The sequence below is a fragment of the Colletes gigas genome, unplaced genomic scaffold, assembly GCF_013123115.1.
Source record: "Colletes gigas isolate AHSC1104 unplaced genomic scaffold, ASM1312311v1 Colletes_gigas_Sc00019, whole genome shotgun sequence".
Taxonomy (NCBI): domain Eukaryota; kingdom Metazoa; phylum Arthropoda; class Insecta; order Hymenoptera; family Colletidae; genus Colletes; species Colletes gigas.
The window spans coordinates 848,993-870,509 of record NW_025106648.1 but is presented as its reverse complement, the minus strand read 5'-3'; the positions used below and the strand labels follow the sequence as shown (position 1 = coordinate 870,509).

General features: G+C 35.8%; 3 protein-coding genes across 3 annotated transcripts; 1 reads left to right on the top strand and 2 right to left on the bottom strand.

Annotated features, from left to right (window-relative positions):
* Window positions 1–103: 103 nt before the first annotated feature.
* LOC122400557 lies at window positions 104–2,754 on the bottom strand. The gene is made up of 2 exons (XM_043402080.1): window positions 2,594–2,754; window positions 104–1,423 (listed from the first exon to the last, which is right to left on the bottom strand). The coding sequence occupies exons 1-2, from the start codon at window positions 2,724–2,726 to the stop codon at window positions 690–692; spliced, it is 867 nt and encodes a 288-aa protein (XP_043258015.1). The 5' UTR covers window positions 2,727–2,754; the 3' UTR covers window positions 104–689.
* A 1,584-nt stretch (window positions 2,755–4,338) lies between these two features.
* On the top strand, window positions 4,339–5,818 carry LOC122400601 (N-glycosylase/DNA lyase). The gene is made up of 3 exons (XM_043402132.1): window positions 4,339–4,690; window positions 4,853–5,158; window positions 5,217–5,818. Exons 1-3 carry the CDS (start codon window positions 4,587–4,589, stop codon window positions 5,812–5,814), a joined length of 1,008 nt encoding a protein of 335 aa, XP_043258067.1. The 5' UTR covers window positions 4,339–4,586; the 3' UTR covers window positions 5,815–5,818.
* Window positions 5,819–5,984: 166 nt separating this feature from the next.
* Window positions 5,985–7,493, bottom strand: LOC122400602 (SPRY domain-containing SOCS box protein 3-like). Its single transcript, XM_043402134.1, has 5 exons — window positions 7,197–7,493; window positions 6,799–6,986; window positions 6,494–6,716; window positions 6,195–6,422; window positions 5,985–6,118 (listed from the first exon to the last, which is right to left on the bottom strand). Exons 1-5 carry the CDS (start codon window positions 7,285–7,287, stop codon window positions 6,009–6,011), a joined length of 840 nt encoding a protein of 279 aa, XP_043258069.1. The 5' UTR covers window positions 7,288–7,493; the 3' UTR covers window positions 5,985–6,008.
* Between the last annotated feature and the right edge of the window lie 14,024 nt (window positions 7,494–21,517).

Sequence of the window (21,517 nt, the reverse complement as noted above, 5' to 3'; positions counted from 1 at the left end):
GATCGAAGGTAATATGAAACCGTGCATTACCTTTTTAATCCTTCAATCGTAATTTTGTATTTGTATTATTAAAGCTCGTGCGGAAAACGCAGATAGGCGTTCGGTGAGTATGCTTATTAAATACACCTTCAGCATTTCACACTTAAAAGGTTAAACTGTTTGAAAATTTGAAGGTATTAATTGCCAAGGAAAAAAATTTACAAGGGTAATCAAGGGAGAAAGTTTTATACATTGTACAAAACATTGAAGTGAGATTATAGAATGTATTAATCACAGTTTAATGATATTATTATCAAAAATAGCACCAACATTTCAAAAAATATTAAAATCTAACATTCGTTTAATATCTCTGTATGAGACACGTCGTTCACACTCAATCATACAATTCATCACAGATAGACGAAATTCTTATTTAGATATAAAATTTCGAATAACGAATAAAAAATAAACAAATCACAATTTGAATTATTCGTTTAAATTATGTTTCCAGTTGAACGAATAATTGTTGGATGAACGTGGCAAATAATCTCTAGAATTTTTATTCGTCATCCGTTATTCGAATAAAATTCTTTCCAACATCACACGCTTATACGTTCGTTTAACTCGACGATAAATCTTACCCTATGGTAGTAATCGTCGAACCTTAGAAAACTAACTTCATACACGTATATACGATACAAGAAACTAATTTACGATGATTGGCTTCCACACGATGACGGTGATTGAGAACTTTCGTATATCACTGGAGTGCATGGAACGGTTACTTTCACGTAATTGTCTTGCGAACAGTCCGCCATTGGTATCTCTTGAGTAAACGTTTTTTGGCTCAGGAACCGATCGTCGGTGCTAATTTGAATGAACGGAGTTCCTATTGGCGTCTGCGGCGCTATTAGTAACTGCATTTCTATGTCCGACACGATGTTGAATATCTTCAGTTTAGCCATGTGTTGATAGATCGGTGGAAAAGTTTTTATCGTTTGCCCGACACCGTAAAGGAACGCGTCCATCGGATGCTCCGAGATCGACGCGGCCGTCGGTGTCTCGTCCGTTTGTTTGGTCTTCGATTTCTTCGATCGCGAGAGGGACGGTGGCTTGAAAGTAGCGATAACGTTTTCATCTCGCGAAGACGAGGAGTTTAGCTCCGGTTCGATGAACAATGGATCGAGATGTCGCTGCAACGTGTAATGGTCCTCTTTGGATGGGTTCACGGCCTCGTCTCCATCGAGAATTCTGGGGTCCTCGGACTCGATCTCTTCCGAAACGTTCGACCACGTGTCTCGTTCCTGAAGGTGCGGCAATAAAAATGACATTGCGTGATCGTACCTCCATTTTCTATTTTGACCCGACGAAGTTCTCTTACTACTTCTCACTGATCTGCGGTACTGATCTCTTAAGCTGAACCACCTGTATTTACACTCAGCCCCTAAAATAAATTCCTGAATGTATTCGTTATTGTAAAAGTACACTTCGATAAGACTGCATACTTCATCCACGAGATGAGATACTCGAGTAGACAAAACAACAGAATCTCTTTCGTAGTGCCTTTGGCCAGACACGCACATTAGACTAAAATTGTTTCACGACTATTATACCTATCCAGGTATTTCATTTTTATTTTTGCTTCGTTAAGTTTCCCTACAAATTCATCGAGCACAGAATACGAGATTGAGCGATCTTTGAAACCAAATTGTAGGGATCTAGCCATGTTGATACTCTCGATTCGTAAATAATTGAGGCATGATTGACGAAGTCTGACAACTTCAAAGTGTTTGACAATGGCGGATAATAAACACAGTTCTCGCAAACAAAGTAAATGTAAACCTTACTGGTCTATTCTTGCATTGCATTGCAACACACGATACTGTTGCCAACACTGTCAATAAGTCCGATACTATTCAATAGCAGTTTTTCTTATTTAGTTTTATAGAACTCTCAACCCACAATAGAATCATTGATTCATGGAATTATGTCGTACTTTCAAGAAATGTTCTCACTCGAGTCGTTATTAAAGGGTTTTATCTGTTGGTGAAAATGAAGCAGCAGTCGTTCTCTATCTCTCAACAAGAACTGTAAGTACGTGGCAGAAGTTTGACTGCAGTTCATTTTCTTTTTTTATATCAAGCTAGGTCGACCCTGCGTCGTTTAACAAAGATAGTGGACAGGGTTCAGCTAGAACGAGTCGGACAAAGTGTGACCTTCTCGGGCTACCTGCGGCTGGCGGCCGGACAGCCCAGAGCACGATAAGACACGCAGGCAGAATGATTCATGTAGGTTTATGATAACAAAAATATCAAATTTTATGTTTTTCGTTACTTCTTTGCAACGCCATTACCAACAAATTGGTAACGTTCCATCTTATACCACATATATTACACTATTTTATTAAATGTAGATAGTATCGAAACCAAAGCTTCCAAAGTACAAGATTATTTATTACTCCCCTCTCCAATCCGTGTACATTTCGTAAATGCTTATTTTCATACAGCAAATAATAAATTACGACGGTCTGTTTTGAGCATATTATATTTTATTTTGTGTTTCGTTTCTACACTGACTTTCACAAACGATATAGCAATTAATATTTATTATTTACCTGACAGTCCCATCTCGTCGCCAATCTCTTTCCATATTCTCATTTTCAAACCGATATCAGTGTAATCTTTGTGGGTAAGATTGAATAAACACTCTTTGTTTCGTACTAAAAATATTAATTTTTCATCGTCCATGATGTTATATTATAACGGAATACATATGTCTAATTCTGACGGCGGCTAACACACAACTGCCCGCTCATGGCATCCGGCAGGGACCGACAGTGACCGTCAATACGTTCTCTCGGCAAATGGCGGCCGCCTGATGCCGCCGGCTAGACGAAACGGTGACGGAGAGTGCAAGAACCTGCAAAACGCGGTGAATAATATTTCGACGAACAGCTGACAACCGGTTAACCGCCGCTCGCTTCGCGAATACTACGAAAGGTAGCCTAACAAGGTAGTGTAAATAAAACTTCGATACTGTGGTTGGCTCAAAGTTAGTAAAATATGAAATATTTCATAAAATGATCCGTGCATTTGAATCTTCAATGTAATTGTAAATGAATATACGAAGTCATTAACTGCTGCTGCCAACGCTCGTCGGTTGTCGGAACCAGTTTCAAGGTCACATATGGGAACGAAGGAATCAAAAGTAATACTTCGAGTATTTATTTATTAGTCACGATACTGTACAATTTACTTAAATGTACAGTAATGTATAAAACATTTAACGTGACTGGTAAATACTTTTTACTAGTAATCCCCAGGGGGACAGCTTCGTATATTTAGCATCAGGTATTCAAGTGTGTCGGGTTTCTACCGTTAACGCAATGGCCTAAGAATCCTCTTAAAAACCGGTCAGAGTGGACGGTGCATTCTGAGATTCTCGATTACGTCGCTGTCAACTTGCGTTTCGAAAGTGACGTGCTTCCAGCTGTTGAAAACCTGACGTTAACGGAACGCGTACGGTTCACTCGTGTTTATCGTTGTGTTAGAAAGGAATGTCGTTAGATAAGGCTACTTCTGTTTGATAAGCTTGTTGATGTTGCCCTTCCAAGCTTTCCGTCATGATATCCTATTCGAAACGAAGAAATTTGCCCAGATAACACACTATAGAGAAACTTTATTAAATCTATTTGTTCATGTATGTAATATATAGATTATGTATTAGTACGGAGTAAAATTACTCTGTGTCCCAAATTAAAATATTTACAAATTCATACTAACGAGTAAATGTTACCAAATGAGGGTAATTTATCGACAGATTTTATAAATAATTGACATCGATCGTTGGGCTAATCCACTTTTATATATTATGACACAGCCAGGTATACGTATACCTCGTCTGTGATTAGGCTACCTGCTCAAGCTCAAAATGTAGATAAAAAAACAATATAAACACTGTTCCTAGTTGGGGAACGAAGTAACAGGAGCACACGAGCGTGTAAGAGGTTCTGCGTAACTTCAATTCTATCTTCTTGATACGAAAATTTATTTTTTAATGGTAAAAACCGAACATAACCTCACTTAACAACAGAGAAGGAGAATATAATGATATCAGAAGTTGTACGCAAACTCTTGTACCAATATATTCTCTTATTAAAAAAGTTCATTTCTCGATGGCCGCGAAAGCTCCATATGATCGAAAATTATTTTTCTCTATTGCTTGTTTGAAGACACCGCCAACTTCTGCTTTCCGACACTGTAATACTTATTCGTAATTTCTAATTTTCTTTGTGCATGAACATACTTATAATCATATTTAATTCACTTAACATTATGTTCATGCACAAAGAAAAGTAGAAATTACGAATACGTATTACAATGTCGGAAAGCAGAATTTAAGTTTACCATCGATCGTAGACGCACGCCAAAAAGCGCGGGTTTTCACAGCAGAATATTTTATCAATCGCAACGGTAAAGAACTCGTAGTTGTTGATCCTTTATAAATCATTCAGTATTTCGTGCTATCAATTTTCGTTGTTAACTATTCGGTGCTGTACATTAAGAAAAATTACTGAAAGTTACGTGAGAATTTCGAGACGAACGATCATGAAAATGCACAAAGATGAAGCAAAGAAAAAAGAAGGAAAAATCATTTGTCCGCCGACGGAATTGGACTTGGGCATCACTTTAAAAGGAGGCCAAAGTTTTAGGTGAAATATTAAATAATGATAAATTTATTTCTTCGTTACAACATAACCAATATTTGTACAATACTGACAGACATTTTTAAACACTTCGATATAATCGTGATTTTTTAAACTACAAACACTCTTCGTACATTCAATAAATTACAAATAATAAATGACTTTCAGATGGTTTCCTTATAATAATGCTTATAGGGGAGTATTTGATGGATGCATTTGGACCCTCGAACAAAATGACACACATTTGATTTACACTGTGCATGGTCCATTAGAGGATTCTAAAAATTATGATGAGGTTTTATCTAGGTATTTTAGGCTAGATGTGTCATTAACAGATCACTGTAAAAAATGGGCTATAGCGGATCAACATTTTGAAAAGTTTTCAAGTAAAACAAACGGTGTTAGGATCTTGAATCAAGATGTTGTTGAGAATACATTCTCTTTCATATGTAGTTCAAATAACAATATACAAAGGTGTGTTAAGATGCATACTTTGAGACAAATATATTGTTTAAATATATGATCTTTTCAGGATATCAGGAATGGTGGAGAAATTATGTTCGTTATTTGGTGAAAAAATTTGTTCGGTCGAGCAGGATGATTATTACAGTTTTCCAACTATCGAGGCATTAACAGAGGAAAATGTAGAATTAAAATTAAAGGAAGAAAAATTTGGATATCGTGCAGGATATATAGCAAATGCAGCAAAAAGTTTAGCTGCACTGGGTGGAAGACAGTGGCTTTTAAATCTACATAAAAAAGAAAATGTATTATATTCCAAGGCTAGGAAACAATTAATTACTCTTCCAGGGATTGGACCAAAAGTTGCAGATTGTATATGTTTAATGTCATTAGGTCATTTAGAAGCCATTCCTGTAGATACTCATATATTTCAAATTGCTAGAGCAAATTATTTGCCCCATCTAGGACAACACAAAACAGTTACGCCAAAAATTCATGCGGAAGTCAGCAATCACTTGCGCGAATTATGGGGTCCGCTTGCCGGTTGGGCGCAAGCTGTGGTTTTCTGTGCAAAAATTAATAACGATGCTACTGTTACATCGAATCAGAAACGTAAAACTTGTATAGACGATAAATCCATAAAACCAACGAATCGCAGAAAACGATAGGCAGTGTACTAAAAATTTTTGCACAGTTAGTCGTCTCGACCTACACGATTAACACGTTTGTTACCACGCATATATTTTTATATTCTGAACGCGAACAAGTTTCTTTACAAAATATAATTAAATGGTCTACGCATAAATCGTATAAAATGTGTCCTCGTGAATGAGAAATCACGAATTCTATATTCTGTTGACACTCATTTCTTCTCTTTCTTTCTCCCACAACCTACTAGAGCAAAATCATATTCATCAAAAATCATACAGTCTGTTAGAAAATCAAGATCATCCTTCTCTTCATCATTATCACCTACAATGAAAGGTGGTGTAATTTTCATAAACAAATATTCGTATTTTCTTAGTAAAAATTTCATGAATTTTCTTACTTAAGTTTTTTTTCAATATATCTGCAAAAATACTCTTTGAAAGATGTTGTAATCCAGGTAACATAGTTGATAAATACTCTCTTTGGGAAGATTTTAAAACTGCCAAACATTCTACTTGTAAAGATGCTGGTACAGAGCAGCTATGAGTTAATCTAATCTTACTTTCTGAATTTCTAGAACCCACTAAAGGATATAACATAATACCTCGAAGTTCATTAAAAGCAATCCCTAAAATGAAAATCATAATTCTAGAAAATACATTAAATATATTAATATCTAGAACATCATATTCTATTTACCAAGAGGTTTTCTATTAAGAAAAAATTCCAAGGTACCCCTCCATGTGTTTAAGTATATCCCGACTAAACTACCCTGTCCAAAGGAAGGACCGTACGAGCATTTGTCTTCATTATGTTGTATATATCCTCGAGAAGAAAAAACATAAGATTGGTAATTGAACCCAAGGTAAAAATCATCCTTTATACCATTCAGGTCCATGTTATTTGTTCCAACCCCAATTACCTAAAAGTATTTTCTTATGTTGTTCATAACAAAAAGAATCTTGTTCACCCATAGATGCAAACAATTTGAATTAAATACTGACAATATTTGTTCCAGGAATATGATTAAGTATCTTAATTTCCCAATAATGATGTTTTTCTTTTTCTAATAATTTATTACCCTTCACAGCTTTTATACCAAAATGATTATAGCGAAATTGAATTTCTAAGTTTTGTTCTGATAAAACAACATCATCTGTGGCTTGTTCTTTATCCCATGTCCACTCGAATACTATAAGTGAACACATAAATAGTGCAAAACAATTCATTAAAAAATAACAAAAATATATTCAGTACTCAGAGTAAACAATTAATTCATGTTTATCATGAAATAATAACATTTATATGGCTTATGACTGACAAAAATAAATAGAAGTGTATTACTGTTAAAAAGAATAGAGAAATTTTAAGTGTCTGAAGGTTTTGTAATCATAATCATTACCATTGTTTTCCCCGCAGCGACAATCCTGCAACTTACAATTACAAAAGATCTCGTATTGCACTGGTTGAGTGGAATTGTGTTCAAAACTCATAGCTTGCAATTCAAATATTTCCACTCCTCTTTGACGAACCACTCACGATGAATTTACTTAACGTGGACGTTGATATTGATGGTAAATAGTAATAATCATGACAATTAATCATGTCTTGCATCTTCTATGTAAGAAGAATAAATATCAGAGCCGATAATTATCCATGATTATAGCACAAACTAGATACTCATTTTCGTGTCACATGGTTCGGAGAGCTACGTAGCAGTGGTGGAGTCCTATCGATAGTATATCGATAATTATCGATAGTTTTCACAATCGAAAACTATCGATGTTTTTAGTCAACTATCGATAGACTTTTCCTGTGTGACTATGATAGTAAATTTGAATTCTCGAAAACTATCGATAGTTAACTACCATAGACGACGCATACAAATAGACGTTACATCCAATGTACTTTTTCGGCCATTTATCATTTCGGTGTCACGCGCAACATTACCGTCAAGCTATAGAAAACGAGCATAGCGCCTGTTATGGTAGGATATGAAATTACAGAAATTTGATCGTAATTTGTCTTTTATTACTGTTACCACAGACGAGGTATACGAGTAGACCTCACCACAGACGAGGTATATGAATAGACCTTTCACCTTATGGACTTTCGCGGCCGAATCTGACTGCCATACCGACCTGAAAATTCGGAGGTGATTTTAGTGGCCTCTTCTCATGGATGACGGTCAGTTGAGAAACTAGGCACTGAATTAGTATTAATGGGCAGCCAGCTGAATGCGTGCGTAAATACAAGTGAGTTGACTATGGGAGGGATTGAAAAAGTATATCTTCAAGGATTCGAGAAAGGCGGCGAATGTGAGTCTATCCTTCTTGCTCTCAACACAGCTGAAATTCGAACTCGCATAATCTCAAGTGCCCAGACATTTTTTACTTTCCGACCTATGTAGGCATATATGTATATGTTCCTACGCTTGGGTACAAAAAATACCCGCGGTCACTTAACACGTCAAAAATACCAAGTATACAACTGGTCACCCGTGTTGATTCGGATATTTCATCCTACAACATGGTTGGGGACCAGAGGAAACAAAATAGCATGCGACTCACCAACTGTAGAATTCAAGCACCCGGGCGACGATGTTGCATAGTAGGAGTCATCAGCGACGTTAGAAACGAAGTCAGCATTAAGGTCAGCAGCGAGATCATCGTCAAGTTTCTCTGGATCCACAAGTACGATGATGAGATGTCAGGATCCTTTAGAAAGAAAGAGTAAATGTTTTTACGAAAAGGTTTCTACCGTATTTGAAAACTTGATGGCAAATTTAGATCAAACAATTTTTTTTAAGCGCACTCGGAACAAAATACGAAGAATACTTACATTTTTCGCACGTGGGCATCGCCAAATACTCTTTTTCGTATAGATACAGGTTTCTTGTCGAAACGTGTTCACAAACTCTCAAAGCATTATGGTGTCGCGTCTATACGTGACCGTAGTTTTGACCGCAGTTGAGAGTCTCATGTGGTTGAATTGTAATTACGAGCTATAGCAGAAATAAAACACGAATTTGTTAACAGACACTTATTAATATTGTATAATTGCATCGATGGAGAATGACGAGGAGAATAGAAATGGTTAAAAATAAAAAATACGTACCTAATTAGACGCGAAGCTGTCACCGCACTTCTCACACCACTTTCGAGACGAAGAATGACGAACAGGATCGGACACGATCTCGCGCGAGGAGTGGGGAGTGGGGTGAGGGAGTCACGTAGTCCGTCTCGACTCTTGATGTGTATCTTCGAAAGAAAGGTTAAACCTTATATCTCGAAGAACTGAAAATAAATAAAATTAAGACATGATGTAAATAAAATTAATATAAAAAGATATGAAACAAACAATTAATTAATGATTTATAATCTTTATACTCCTGTGACGTCACAATGAGCAGCATCCGACTTTCGATTATTCGATAGATTCAATAGTGTCTCTTAAAGATGAAATATCGATATACATAGGGAATTCATTTTATTGAAATATGTACTAATTAATATGTAAATATATTCATTTTTAATTGAAATTTTAATAAATGCTTTTCATATAAATTGAGTGAACGCAACAACAATAGACAAATAATATGTATAAAATATACAAATATATTAATTTTTCACGATGTTTTTCTTTTGCGACATAGGACTCCCACTGAATACTGTTCCTGTCTGTTACTCGTCTGTACCTATTTCTAGTGTATTCTATAATATTCTTTAAAAATAATTTTATTCTTACCATTGTTAGCATTCCTAAGCCAAGGATAATGATGCGATACGTTTCTTATCTTTTAAAAGCTCGGTCAGGTTGTGTTTACATTCTCGGACGCCGGCCTCTCGACTTCACCTTGGAGATGGACTCATGAATTCCTGATCTGCGTGACACTAACACTGTTGTTTTATGCGTCTATACTATGCATTGTCTGTGCCCTTAATCCCTGTGTTACGAAAAAATATCGCGTTCGGCGTCTACTTCACACTTCGTTTATGCCTGTAGAAGACTTCTTACCACACTGCGTCAAGTTCAATGTTATCGACACCGCGACAAAGAAGGTTGGATATCTAGTGAGAATTAAAATAAATATCTTTAGAAAATTTAGTAGAAACAAAAGAAACTTTTATATGAAAAACTGATTGAAATTTAGATTGAAAGTTAATACTTACGCATTATATGGTTATAATTAATATATTTTAATTGATCTAGTTATATATGCAACCAATAACAGATCGATATTAGATGAGCCAATGACAGCTTCTCATTGTGACGTCACAGGAGTATAAAGATTATAAATCTTTAATTAATTGTTTGTTTCATATCTTTTTATATTAATTTTATTTACATCATGTCTTAATTTTATTTATTTTCAGTTCTTCGAGATATAAGGTTTAACCTTTCTTTCGAAGATACACATCAAGAGTCGAGACGGACTACGTGACTCCTTCACCCCACTCCCCACTCCTCGCGCGTGATCGTGTCCGATCCTGTTCGTCATTCTTCGTCTCGAAAGTGGTGTGAGAAGTGCGTTGACAGCTTCGCGTCTAATTAGGTACGTAGTTTTTATTTTTAACCATTTCTATTCTCCTCGTCATTCTCCATCGATGCAATTATACAATATTAATAAGTGCATATTAACAAATTTGTGTTTTATTTCTGTAAGAGCCCGTAATTACAATTCAAACACGGGACGCTCAACTACGGTCAAACGTATTTTTCATTTTTAACCGGTTCTCTTCTTTTCGTCATTATCCATCGATGCATTTATCCAATATTAATAAGTGTCTGTTAACAAATTTGTGTTTTATTTCTGTGGCAGCTCGTAATTACAATTCAACCACATGAGACTCTCAACTGCGGTCAAAACTACGGTCACGTATAGACGCGACACCATAATGCTTTGAGAGTTTGTGAACACGTTTCGACAAGAAACCTGTATCTATACGAAAAAGAGTATTTGGCGATGCCCACGTGCGAAAAATGTAAGTATTCTTCGTATTTTGTTCCGAGTACGCTTAAAAAAAATTGTTTGATCTAAATTTGCCATCAAGTTTTCAAATACGGTAGAAACCTTTTCGTAAAAACATTTCCTCTTTCTTTCTAAAGGATCCTGACATCTCATCATCGTACTTGTGGATTCAGAGAAACTCGACGATGATCTCGCTGCTGACCTTGATGCTGACTTCGTTTCTAACATCGCTGATGACTTCGCTGATGACTCCTACTAGGCAACATCGTCGCCTGGGTGCTTGAATTCTACAGTTGGTGAGTCGCATGCTATTTTGTTTCCTCTGGTCCCCAACCATGTTGTAGGATGAAATATCTGAATCAACACGGGTGACCAGTTGTATACTTGGTATTTTTGACGAGTTAAGTGACCGCGGGTATGAATAATACCCATGAGTTATATTTTTTTAGAGCAGGCTAGGGTCTTCTTGCACTCGCGTTTTTTAATGTTATCAATAAATATTACACAATATGATTATTACACAATTTTGATAAAATATATGAAATATGTTTATTATCATTATATGAATTAAATAATTGAGTAGAATACGAATTAATATAATGTGAAAACATTATATTAATCGTATGATTGAGTAAAATATCTTACATCATTAATATAATTATTAAATATTCGTTTTATTAATTAATACATCATATGATGTATTTTATGTGCAAGAAGGCGTTTCGCGACTGGTCGATTTTCAACTCAAAGGAACATGCATGTTAATTTTATTTTTTTTTAAATTTACTTTGACGACAGAATCGACCAAGGTTAATTTAATATTTTGAATAATAATTTAACAAATTTATTTCAATTTGCAAAGTAAATTATTTTACCATGAAATCTTTATTAATGTCTTACATTTTGAACAATTAAATTTCAATCACAAATTTTTCTTGAATAATAATATCTTTCAATATTAACGTACTCTGTTGTTGATATATTACGTATAACAAGTCGAGTCATTTTAACTGAGAATAGATACCGATTAGTTAATTATTAATAACCAGTTGTTTTAGTCAGGATTTTCAGGATACTTTCCCGTGTTCGTTGCCTAAGTTCATGCACATGCCCAAGTGTTATTTGCACGAGCGAAGGCAACGGGGCACGATGACTTAGTTTGTAACATTTATAATAATAATTTATCTGTGCGACTGACAATGCTAGTGTCTCGTGCACGATGTACTGTCCACATATGTGTGTTTGTGGTTAGGTTGTGGAAGTGCATCGTATCAAAAGTTCATCACTATTCAGATACAGAATTTTTTGACATTAGATTCATAACAATCACAATAATAATATTAAACTTATAGTTATTATTTACTTGGCAATTGTTCGTATTGCATACACGTCGATAATATTGTAAATTGCATAATGAATTAGCTTTTCAATCTTATATAATCATATATGTATAGAGTATATTTTAATAAAGACTATATCAGATATATTAAAATGTTTTACATAAATAATAAAAGTACGCAATGGGCACTATCTTTGTCAGTCCACTGCAAAAACTGGTATGTACACAATTAGAGTATGAATGAGGTTGTGTCCGGGTGTCGGAGGAACCCCGGGGAGTCCTCTCTAGTTTAGGTCGCGCCCGGACATTGAGAATGAGAACCGTGGAGTGTTTGTTTGAGAGACTGAGTTTTGCATTTTTTTAAATATAGGGTTAGGTAGGTAGGTAACTTATTCTCTGGTGTGTGTGTTTAAACCTAAGTAGGTAGGGTCAGGGCAGGACTGTCCACATTAGTAATTCGGGTAGGCGCGTTTTCGCGTGGCAGTTCTGTTCCTGTAGTTACGATTTCGAGAGTAGAAATCTTGCTGATTCAAACGGTGCATTTGTACTGTTTGTTTCGGCTTTATTTTTGACTCCTCGAATCGCGCGACTCTTAAAGTCGCTCTCTCGCGCTCGCGGTCGTGATCAGGTCCCTTTCGAAACGTTCGTCCCGCTCGAGATTCACCACGTATGCTCTTGCAACAATTCGTATATTGTTGGAAGACTACGTATTGCACAAAATCTCGAGCCCGGTCTTTCGTAAGTTTCAGGCATCGGCAGGACCGCCGAAGAAAGAAAAGGCTCTCGATGAGCCGAAGAGGCCCTGACAAACTGTCTCAAGAGTGGGCTGCAACAAATGGCTTTTCATCTTCATCCTCGGATGAGAATGGAAAGTCATTCCTGTTACTACTTTGTCACTTAACTCGTCTGTAGTTGTAGTTAGTTTATTTTTCTGACTCGCTCACGTATGCATGTACCTGATGGTACATGATTGCACCATACATGCCAGCCGTCCGTCCCCATAACTCGCGGTTATGATATACATAGAGTTGCGAATATCCAATAATCGCGTTTGCTTGTAGAGTTGCGAATCACTGTTTTTCGCGTTTCCTTTTCAGGGTAGTGTTGCGCCTTGACACGATACGCGATTGGTTTTTTGCAAACTTAGGTACCGAATGTTTGCTTAAAAATAGCGTTGCAAATTATTGATAAACGTGATTGCTCGTAGAGTTGCGAATTACCATTTTTCGCGTTTCCTTTTCAGGGTAGTGTTGCGAATAATCACGATTCGCGTTGCTTTTTTACTCTTTTATATATATAATAATGGATGTCAACCGCGTTTGTAATTTTCACGTTATAAATTAGCGTTGCGATCTTGATTAATCGTGCGATTTTTTATTTAGCGTTGCGATATTTTCAATGCCCAAATTCTACCCCAATTGTAGTACTAGTAGTAGTTAGTTTATTTTGTGGCCAGTACATGTCTATGTACATGTACCAATAGCCCCTGATTAAAGTTAGAGTTGCGAATAAATATACAATGTTCGCGTTTGCTCGTAGAGTTGCGAACAAATATTTATCGCGTTGATATATGAGTGCTGCGAATAAATACGATTCGTTATTGTCTTTATGCAAACCTAGGAACCGGGCGTTTGCTTTAAAAATAGCGTTGCGAATTTTTAGTAAACGCGATTGCGAATTAGAGTTGCGAATTACTATTTTTCGCGTTTGCTTTTCAGGGTAGTGTTGCGAATAATTACCATTCCGCGGGTTGCTTTTATTCTTACAAGTCGCGTTTGGAATTTTTTCTATTATAAATTAGCGTTGCGATTGTTGATTTATCGCGTTGTTGCCCCGTAGTGTTGCGATATTTAAAACGTCTAACTTCATCCCCGTATGTGCCACTCTATTGTAGTTTGAAGTAGCTTGATGTAGTTAGTTTCTTTGTACAATTTTATTTATTGTCTGATTTATGTTTCAGGGAAACATCGTGGGACTAATCAAGATACCAAGAAGAAATATTTTTTCATATTTATTTGTTTTATATGAGTTATATATTTTATTGGATATGAGTTTTTGTTTCAGGAAAACATCGTGGGAGTGACGAAGACACCAAGAAGAAAACATCTTGTCGTATTTCTTTGTTTCATGTCGGTTATAATTTATTGTATATTAGTGCATGTTTTAGAAAAACATCGTGGGATTGATGAAGACACCAAGAAGAAAATATTTCCTCATATTTCTTCATGTTTCTACAGATTGCGTTAGAATATAAGTACAAATGTATATAGATTATAAGATAAAAAAGCGTTCTCCTGCCGTTTATTAAATATTACCGAAACGTGTGCGTAAATTTAAGTGGGAATGATTAATATTAAGATACATATTAGTATTGTAATATGCAAGGTCCATACGTGCAGTTGCACATTTCTGGTTGGATCTTCAGCATCCTTTCTTCGTTTTGTACGAGTGTCTTGTTAGGCACTGTCATAATGCAAGTATTTATTTAAGAAGGAACAATTAATAATAAAGTACATATTGGTACTTTAATAATCAGGATTCGTACGTGCGGTTGCACATTCCAATTTTGTTTCTAAAAGACATGTGATGGATTATTTCACATGTATCAACATTTTGTTAGGTTTTCGATCTCTTCATCGGTCAGAGTTCGTGCGTGCAGTTGCACATTTCAATTTCATTTTTAGAAAACATGTGTATCATCTCACATGTATTGACATTTTGTTAGGTTCTTCATCTCTTGATTGGGCAGTTCTTTTAAGAACTCTCCTTTTGTAGCTCATTTCTAACTTTTCGATAGCTTCTCCCTTAGATAGGTATTCGATTTCCTCGCCAAAGGAAGGGTGGTTGGGGCGAGGCTAGGGTGGGTCTCCGTTCGCAGCAACCTCCTCGTGGTGAGACCTGGGTAATATTATTTAGCGTTCAATTAATAATCGTATCACTCTTAGCTGGTAATGCAATTATTAATTGAAAACTAAATAATATTTGCAAATTGGCTGCGATCCGCTTTGCATAGGTCATCATAAATATAGAGCTTCTTCGCTAGGTTAGTTTTGATTCTCATTGATTCATCAAAGATTCTAGAGTATTGCCACAGATATGGTATAGAAGTAGATCCTTCATCCAATGTATTTTTGCGGCCTATTTTTATGGGGTCTCGAAACCCCATTACCATTTTCGTGTCATTCGCAACGTTACCGACAAATTCAGAAATGAATCTACAGCTGTTTGCCTATCAATACTAATTCAGTGAATAGTTTCTCAACTGACCGCCATCCATGTGAAGAGGACGCTAAAATCACCTCCGAATTTTCCGGTCGGTATGGTAGTCAGATTGGGCCACGAAAATCCATAAGGTGAAAGCACAGACGAGGTATACGAGGTATACGATAAATTTCTGCAATTTCATTTTCTGTCTCACTTTCTCTCGTGTTCATTTCTATAAACTGATGGTAACGTTTCGAGCGACACGAAAATGGTAAAGGGGAAAATCGTCATATCAACTGATATAGGACATTACAGACACGTAACATGCAATGTTAAATACTTTTATTACACATATGCTGCGATTACTATTATACTTATAATGTATTTATAATATCCAGATAATATTATCTTATGTCTCTATACAAAAATAATTACAATAATAATCGTTATTGGCATAGGCAAAATCGTTATTTATTGAAATTTATTGAGCACAATTATTTTTTCTTATTTTACACAAGTAAACCTATATTAAAAGTCATTTAAAATTATAAGATCTTAATTATCTTTTATACATACACACGTTTATAGATGCGTATGCGTGTATAGTGTGTGTATATTTATATTTAAATTCATTCTGTAATACCTACAACGCATACTAACAATATATCAAAGTCTTTTGTTACACTGGTAATATGAATTTTTGACAAAATACTGAATATTTCTTCCTCTTCTCTCTCTTTAGCGTCTCCCCGTTATCGTTTCTATTTTCGCGTTATCCTCACGCCGGTGTGCTCGCCCTGTATCTCTAACTTGCATGCGCGCGAACAATTCGATAGCATCGGAGAACGTTCGAAAGCGCATACTCTTCACGCGTGCTTATTCGAGAACCCTGATCAATTCATGTTTATTAAGAATATTTCGCCGGTGAACAGATCGTTTGTCATCGGTCAGGAGAATTGAACTTCTCGACTGTCAGCCGAGCATTGAGTCTTTAATTCTCAACCCACGACGCGACAAATCGTTCACATTATGCTCGTGCTGTAGCAGACGCCAGGGTCGTTCAAATTTTATTCACGAACAACGAATAAAAAATGTTTGATTCGTTCGTAAATTAGATTCGAAAGAAATTTTACTTATTTACTTTTTTAAACGGACATTCGAGGGGGAGAAAGCTAATTTACGAACGAACCTGAAACTTTTATACGTCAGTGGTGAATAAAATTTGCCCAACCCTGGTGGAGGTGAAATATTTTGGCTGCTCAAGGCTACTTTTCTCGACACAAACCTCATTTTTACAGTCCTGCCACGTGCATAAGCTCTCGTCACCACGTACATTATAGACGCGTGATTATAAATACCTATGGACTTACAGGAGTGTTTGTATCGCAGCACGATTTTCGACTTTTCTTCTATTCACCAGCGAAGAGATAGTCAAAAAGTATGCGTGGGATTAGTCGATTGGTGGCCTTGAGCGGTCAAAACATTTGTGCCTTCGCTACGTTTCAGAAGGAAGTCACGTAGTGATGGGATTTGTAACGCTTCGAGTCGCTTCGAATCTATAATTAATCACTTCAAATCTGATTGGAAGTATCTGAAGTCTCGAAAATCTTGATCGTCTCGAAAATTTTACAATTCTTGAGAATTTCGATGATCGATAAGGTTTGAAGGTTTTATTTATTTAATAAATAAGTATTCAATGTTTTACATACTTACATGGTGCACTTCGATTGCTTTTGTTCACGCAATTTCATTGACTTTCGTGAAAGGAAGTTTGGAATGATGTAGTTACGTATAATGAATGTTTAGTAATTATTTAGTTTTCTATGTTTATTGATTTTTAAGTATAAGGAACAGGATTGTTCTTTCATTGCGTGAAAAAACAAATCAAAAATCAAGGGTAACATTTTTTCATTTCAAACTTTATTTTCGAGATAATTGAATTTGAGAATTTCTCGAACACTATTAATATTTAAAATAAACTTTCGTAATAATTATGCCCAACGCTACAAATTGACAAAAATAATCTAAAGAATGCGTCGAAAAGGTGTAACTTGTCAGATTTTCTTTAATTTGAGTCAATGGAATTGCGTGGACGAAAATAATAAAGGTACATATCGTTACATACGCGCTTAAGATACTATACATTCGTTCACTTGACACTCGATACTTAGACTTATCGACGTTCTTTCGAGTTTCAAGATGATCAAGACAAGATTCCCAAAACGATCGAGAGTTTCTTACCATCGAATTATACAGGGTGTTCGGCTACCTCTGGAAAAATTTTACTGGGAAATTCTGGAGGCCAAAATAAGTCGAAAATCAAGAATATCAATTTGTTGATTGAGGCTTCGTTAAAAAGTTATTAAAAAATTAAATTGAAAAATTTCAATTCATTCTGGGAAAATTATTTTCTATTGCGGGGGTCAATTACAAATATTTTTTGTCATTAGACATACCTTCGAATTCCCACGTGCTTTTGAGAAAAAAATTCCTTACCGAAAATTCAATGTCTGACCATATGGTATGACTATTCCCCTGAAATTTCATGAGTATCTTTAAAACATCATAACTCCTGAACGGATTGGACGATTTTAATGTTTCAAAATGCAAACGGCGCGTATTTTAATCAAGAATATGTAGAAATTCCAAAAATATTCGAAAAGTTGATGCTTGACCCCGCAAAATTAGAAAAACCCCCAAAATATTGTCCAATTTTCAAACAGTTATAACTCCTACAATAGTGAATATATTTCAATGAAACTTTTCTCTGAAGTAGAGCTCATGGGTACCTACAAAAAAGTATTAGACAAATTGTCTGTAGGACATCAAATAAAATTACTAAAAATCAAAAACTAATTTTTTAGGAAAATCGACAGGGATTTTTTCGACAAAATTAAAAAATTTCAAATCGTTTTAGAAAAATTATTTTCGTTTGCAGGGGTCAATTAGAATCATTTTAGGTGCATAGACATACGCTCGAAATCCTATGCACTTTCGAGAAAAAAAATTCTTTACCGAAAATATACTGTGTGGCTGAAAATGTTTCGATAACTTTTTAACGAAGCTTCAATCAACAAATTAGTATCCTTGATTTTCTTTTTATTTTGAGCTTTAGAATCTCCCAGGGGTGGCAGAACACCCTGTATACGAATTCGAGTCGGGCAAATTTTCTTCGCGACCAAACGAATAAAAATGTAATATTTATTCGTAAACAAGCTTGTTCTCGCGGCCTCGATCGCCCGAACGTCGATTAAAAAAATCCGACGATGAATCGTATCTTACGAATGAATTTTAAATCTATTTAAATTTTTATTTTCCAAGACTCGAAGCGACGCGAAGTGATTCGAAGCCCCGTCGCTGAAGTCGCGCAGAGGCGAAGATTTAAACATCGCGTGTCACCGCAGAACGTCCGTAAACGTTTTCGTTCGGATTATAAAAAACGGTATAAAATTCGTATTGTGTTAATCGAGCCTTACGAGAAAATTCAGAATCGATCGAATGGGGAAGAAACGTTTAATTGGTTGTAAGCATTTTAAGTAGATGTAGGTGTCGTCGACTAAAGTAATGTAATGGTACGTAGAGCTACAATATTATCGATAGTCGTTTGCGAGTAAACGCGAGCTTAAAAATTATTAGAATTCGGCTTCTTAGGTCAAACGACCGTTCCGTCGTTAACTCGGATCGCTTATGCTTGAACCGAACGCGCGACGATCTCGACGCAAACAATGGAATGCTTAGCAGGGGGGGTCGTTTAGCAACTTTTCCGCGTCGAGATGCCGCAAGCGTGTGCGTCGACGATTCAGAAATGAAAAGTTCAATGACCCGTTAACGCTTTCGCGGCCCGTTAATCGTTTCCGCGTAGACGTACAAAACGATTCGATTACTTGTACGAGGCGAAAGAAACGCGACGCTCGAAGCTGCAGTAAGTGAAACGAGCTGGAATAACGTCCGTGGACGTACGATCTTTGCATATACTATGAAGGTATGCAACAATCTCGAATTAAATTCGAGTCGCGGCGCCTCGCGGCGCTGCAATTATATGGCACGTGTTACGTTAATGTAAATTTTTGCACACTTCGTCCTTCCATTTAACCCTTCTCAGTCTTCGAAACCGCGACGAAACATCCGAGAATCCCGTTTAAAGACGCTCCTCGGGACGCTTCGTCGTATTGACTCCACCGTTGCGCAACCATAACTCATCTATAACGTAGGGTGATCATATCTTTAGCGCTCTACGGACCTTCTCGCTTCGGATTTTACACAAAATTGAATTGTTTTCAAAAGTACAAAGTGTCTAGAGCAGTGCTCCTTCTGGCACATTTATCAATTATATTGTAGGATTTCGCAAAAAGAAATTATTGAAAATGAAGATTGAATTTGAATTAAATGTAGCTTCCTCACAAAGTCAAATTTAAATAATAACAAAAGGGGATTTACTAACGATAAAAATTCCAAACTTGGTTCAATCAAGATCTTAGTTAATTATTTAAAAAGAAATTCTCAAAGACGACCCATTTTTCGGGGCGCTGAAGCGAGAAGACCCTTGACAAGTATCCCCTTTTAGACCATAATTGATATATTCCTATATGGTACAATAAATATAGAATAAAGGTAAACAAGTATCTAAAAAATAGATCGTTTATAATTTTCTCAAAATTCTTGCGAAGTTTGTAAAAAAATTAAATAGAAACTTAATGTAAGTGTTAATACGAAATTAATGCGTAAGTAATACTACTGTAAAATTAAAGTAGAACTAATATTAATATATCGGAGAGTTATCGTTACTGTTAATCTTACTGTTGTAACGGGAAAATGGTTAATATAAAAAAAAATACTTTTAAACTTTATCATTGAGAAAAATGATACTTTGGTTACGACAGAGCTTCTATATATGAAATTCTAACAACGCTAAGAAATGACAAACGGACCTTCCGTTCCATCTTCTCATTTCCGGTTCACTTTGATCACGACAGCTTTCCAATTCGATGGAAGGATACGATCACCTTACCCAAGTAACATTCTAACTTAAACGATTTAGGCTAAATAAAGATTATTATGCAAATGGCGGGTAACTATTCCATTGAAGGAAAAAGAACCATGTCTTCCCTTAGGGCGATTAAAGCTTCGAAATGAGCAACGATCGTACATACAGAATGAGTCTAAGATAACCAACAGACGCGTATATATATATATATCACTCCAGAAATCGTCAAAATTTTTTTTTTTTTAAATCTCTATCCACGGTTACATAACATCGTTATAATAACACCGCATTTATCTAGACCCGTACTGTACACGGAAATTTCGCGTCGCTTATGTCCAACAATAAATAATTAAGCCGCTGAAAACACTTCATATTAATGTTCGACGCACGCTTAATATACATATATACTATATATATATCATCATCATCATTATAGAACTATCATCCTCTCTTCCTCTACGATTACACTCTGCAAACGTAATACCGAACGAAACAATTAAATTCGTCGTCTTGATTGTACAGCAAGATCTCGTTAATTGCACGTTGATTGCAACTAATGAATACGTGGCCAATTTTTAGCTAAGGTAGATCAGCTCATGTTGAATATAACTTCAAGGACGAGACTGAAAGAGCAATCTTTCCTAATAATTATTATTACCATAAAATTGCGAATAAAATCCTATAAGAGTAGCTAGATATATTTTTTTATCAACGTTGTAATGAAAAGATAGAATGTATTATGGGAAACAATAGATTTTTACTTTGTTTAAAATGATTTAGACAAATTTTTGAGGGAAGAAACATGCGAAATCTTCTTTTGCACGATTTAATTTAATTTAATTTCGTTTTTAATTTATTTATACAACCGCATATTCGAAAATGTCCACAGAATGTAATGCAAAGTAAATGATAAATATATCCATTAAAGTGCAACTAAGGAATCCGACGAGCAACTAACGGGTCCTTGCTATACTTTGTACCATCGCAAACGACAACGCGTCCAATACACGAACTAAATCGAAGTGTGCAATGTAACCGCGTTTAGATTAATACCGATCGAGTTGACGAATCGCGGCAGAAAAGAAACATATTTAGTTCCTCGAGATCTCGTTTTGTTTTTCTATTTCGTTAACTTTTCTTCTTTTTTTTTTTTTCTTTACGGACGGCTGAAAAGGGCCCGCCAATTTGACGCTCTTCGATATTTAGGACCATTACTGCCGATCG

Excerpts from the sequence above, each read along its gene's own strand:
- LOC122400602 (XM_043402134.1), bottom strand. The coding sequence starts at position 7,287 with ATGAGTTTTGAACACAATTCCACTCAACCAGTGCAATACGAGATCTTT. Across the intron at positions 6,987-7,196 it reads TCGCTGCGGGGAAAACAATG|TATTCGAGTGGACATGGGAT; the intron begins GTAATGATTATG and ends GTTCACTTATAG. Across the intron at positions 6,717-6,798 it reads ATATTCCTGGAACAAATATT|GTAATTGGGGTTGGAACAAA; the intron begins GTCAGTATTTAA and ends AAATACTTTTAG.
- LOC122400557 (XM_043402080.1), bottom strand. The coding sequence starts at position 2,726 with ATGGACGATGAAAAATTAATATTTTTAGTACGAAACAAAGAGTGTTTA. Across the intron at positions 1,424-2,593 it reads CGACGAGATGGGACTGTCAG|GGGCTGAGTGTAAATACAGG; the intron begins GTAAATAATAAA and ends AATTTATTTTAG.
- LOC122400601 (XM_043402132.1), top strand. The coding sequence starts at position 4,587 with ATGAAAATGCACAAAGATGAAGCAAAGAAAAAAGAAGGAAAAATCATT. Across the intron at positions 4,691-4,852 it reads AAAGGAGGCCAAAGTTTTAG|ATGGTTTCCTTATAATAATG; the intron begins GTGAAATATTAA and ends AATGACTTTCAG. Across the intron at positions 5,159-5,216 it reads TCAAATAACAATATACAAAG|GATATCAGGAATGGTGGAGA; the intron begins GTGTGTTAAGAT and ends TGATCTTTTCAG.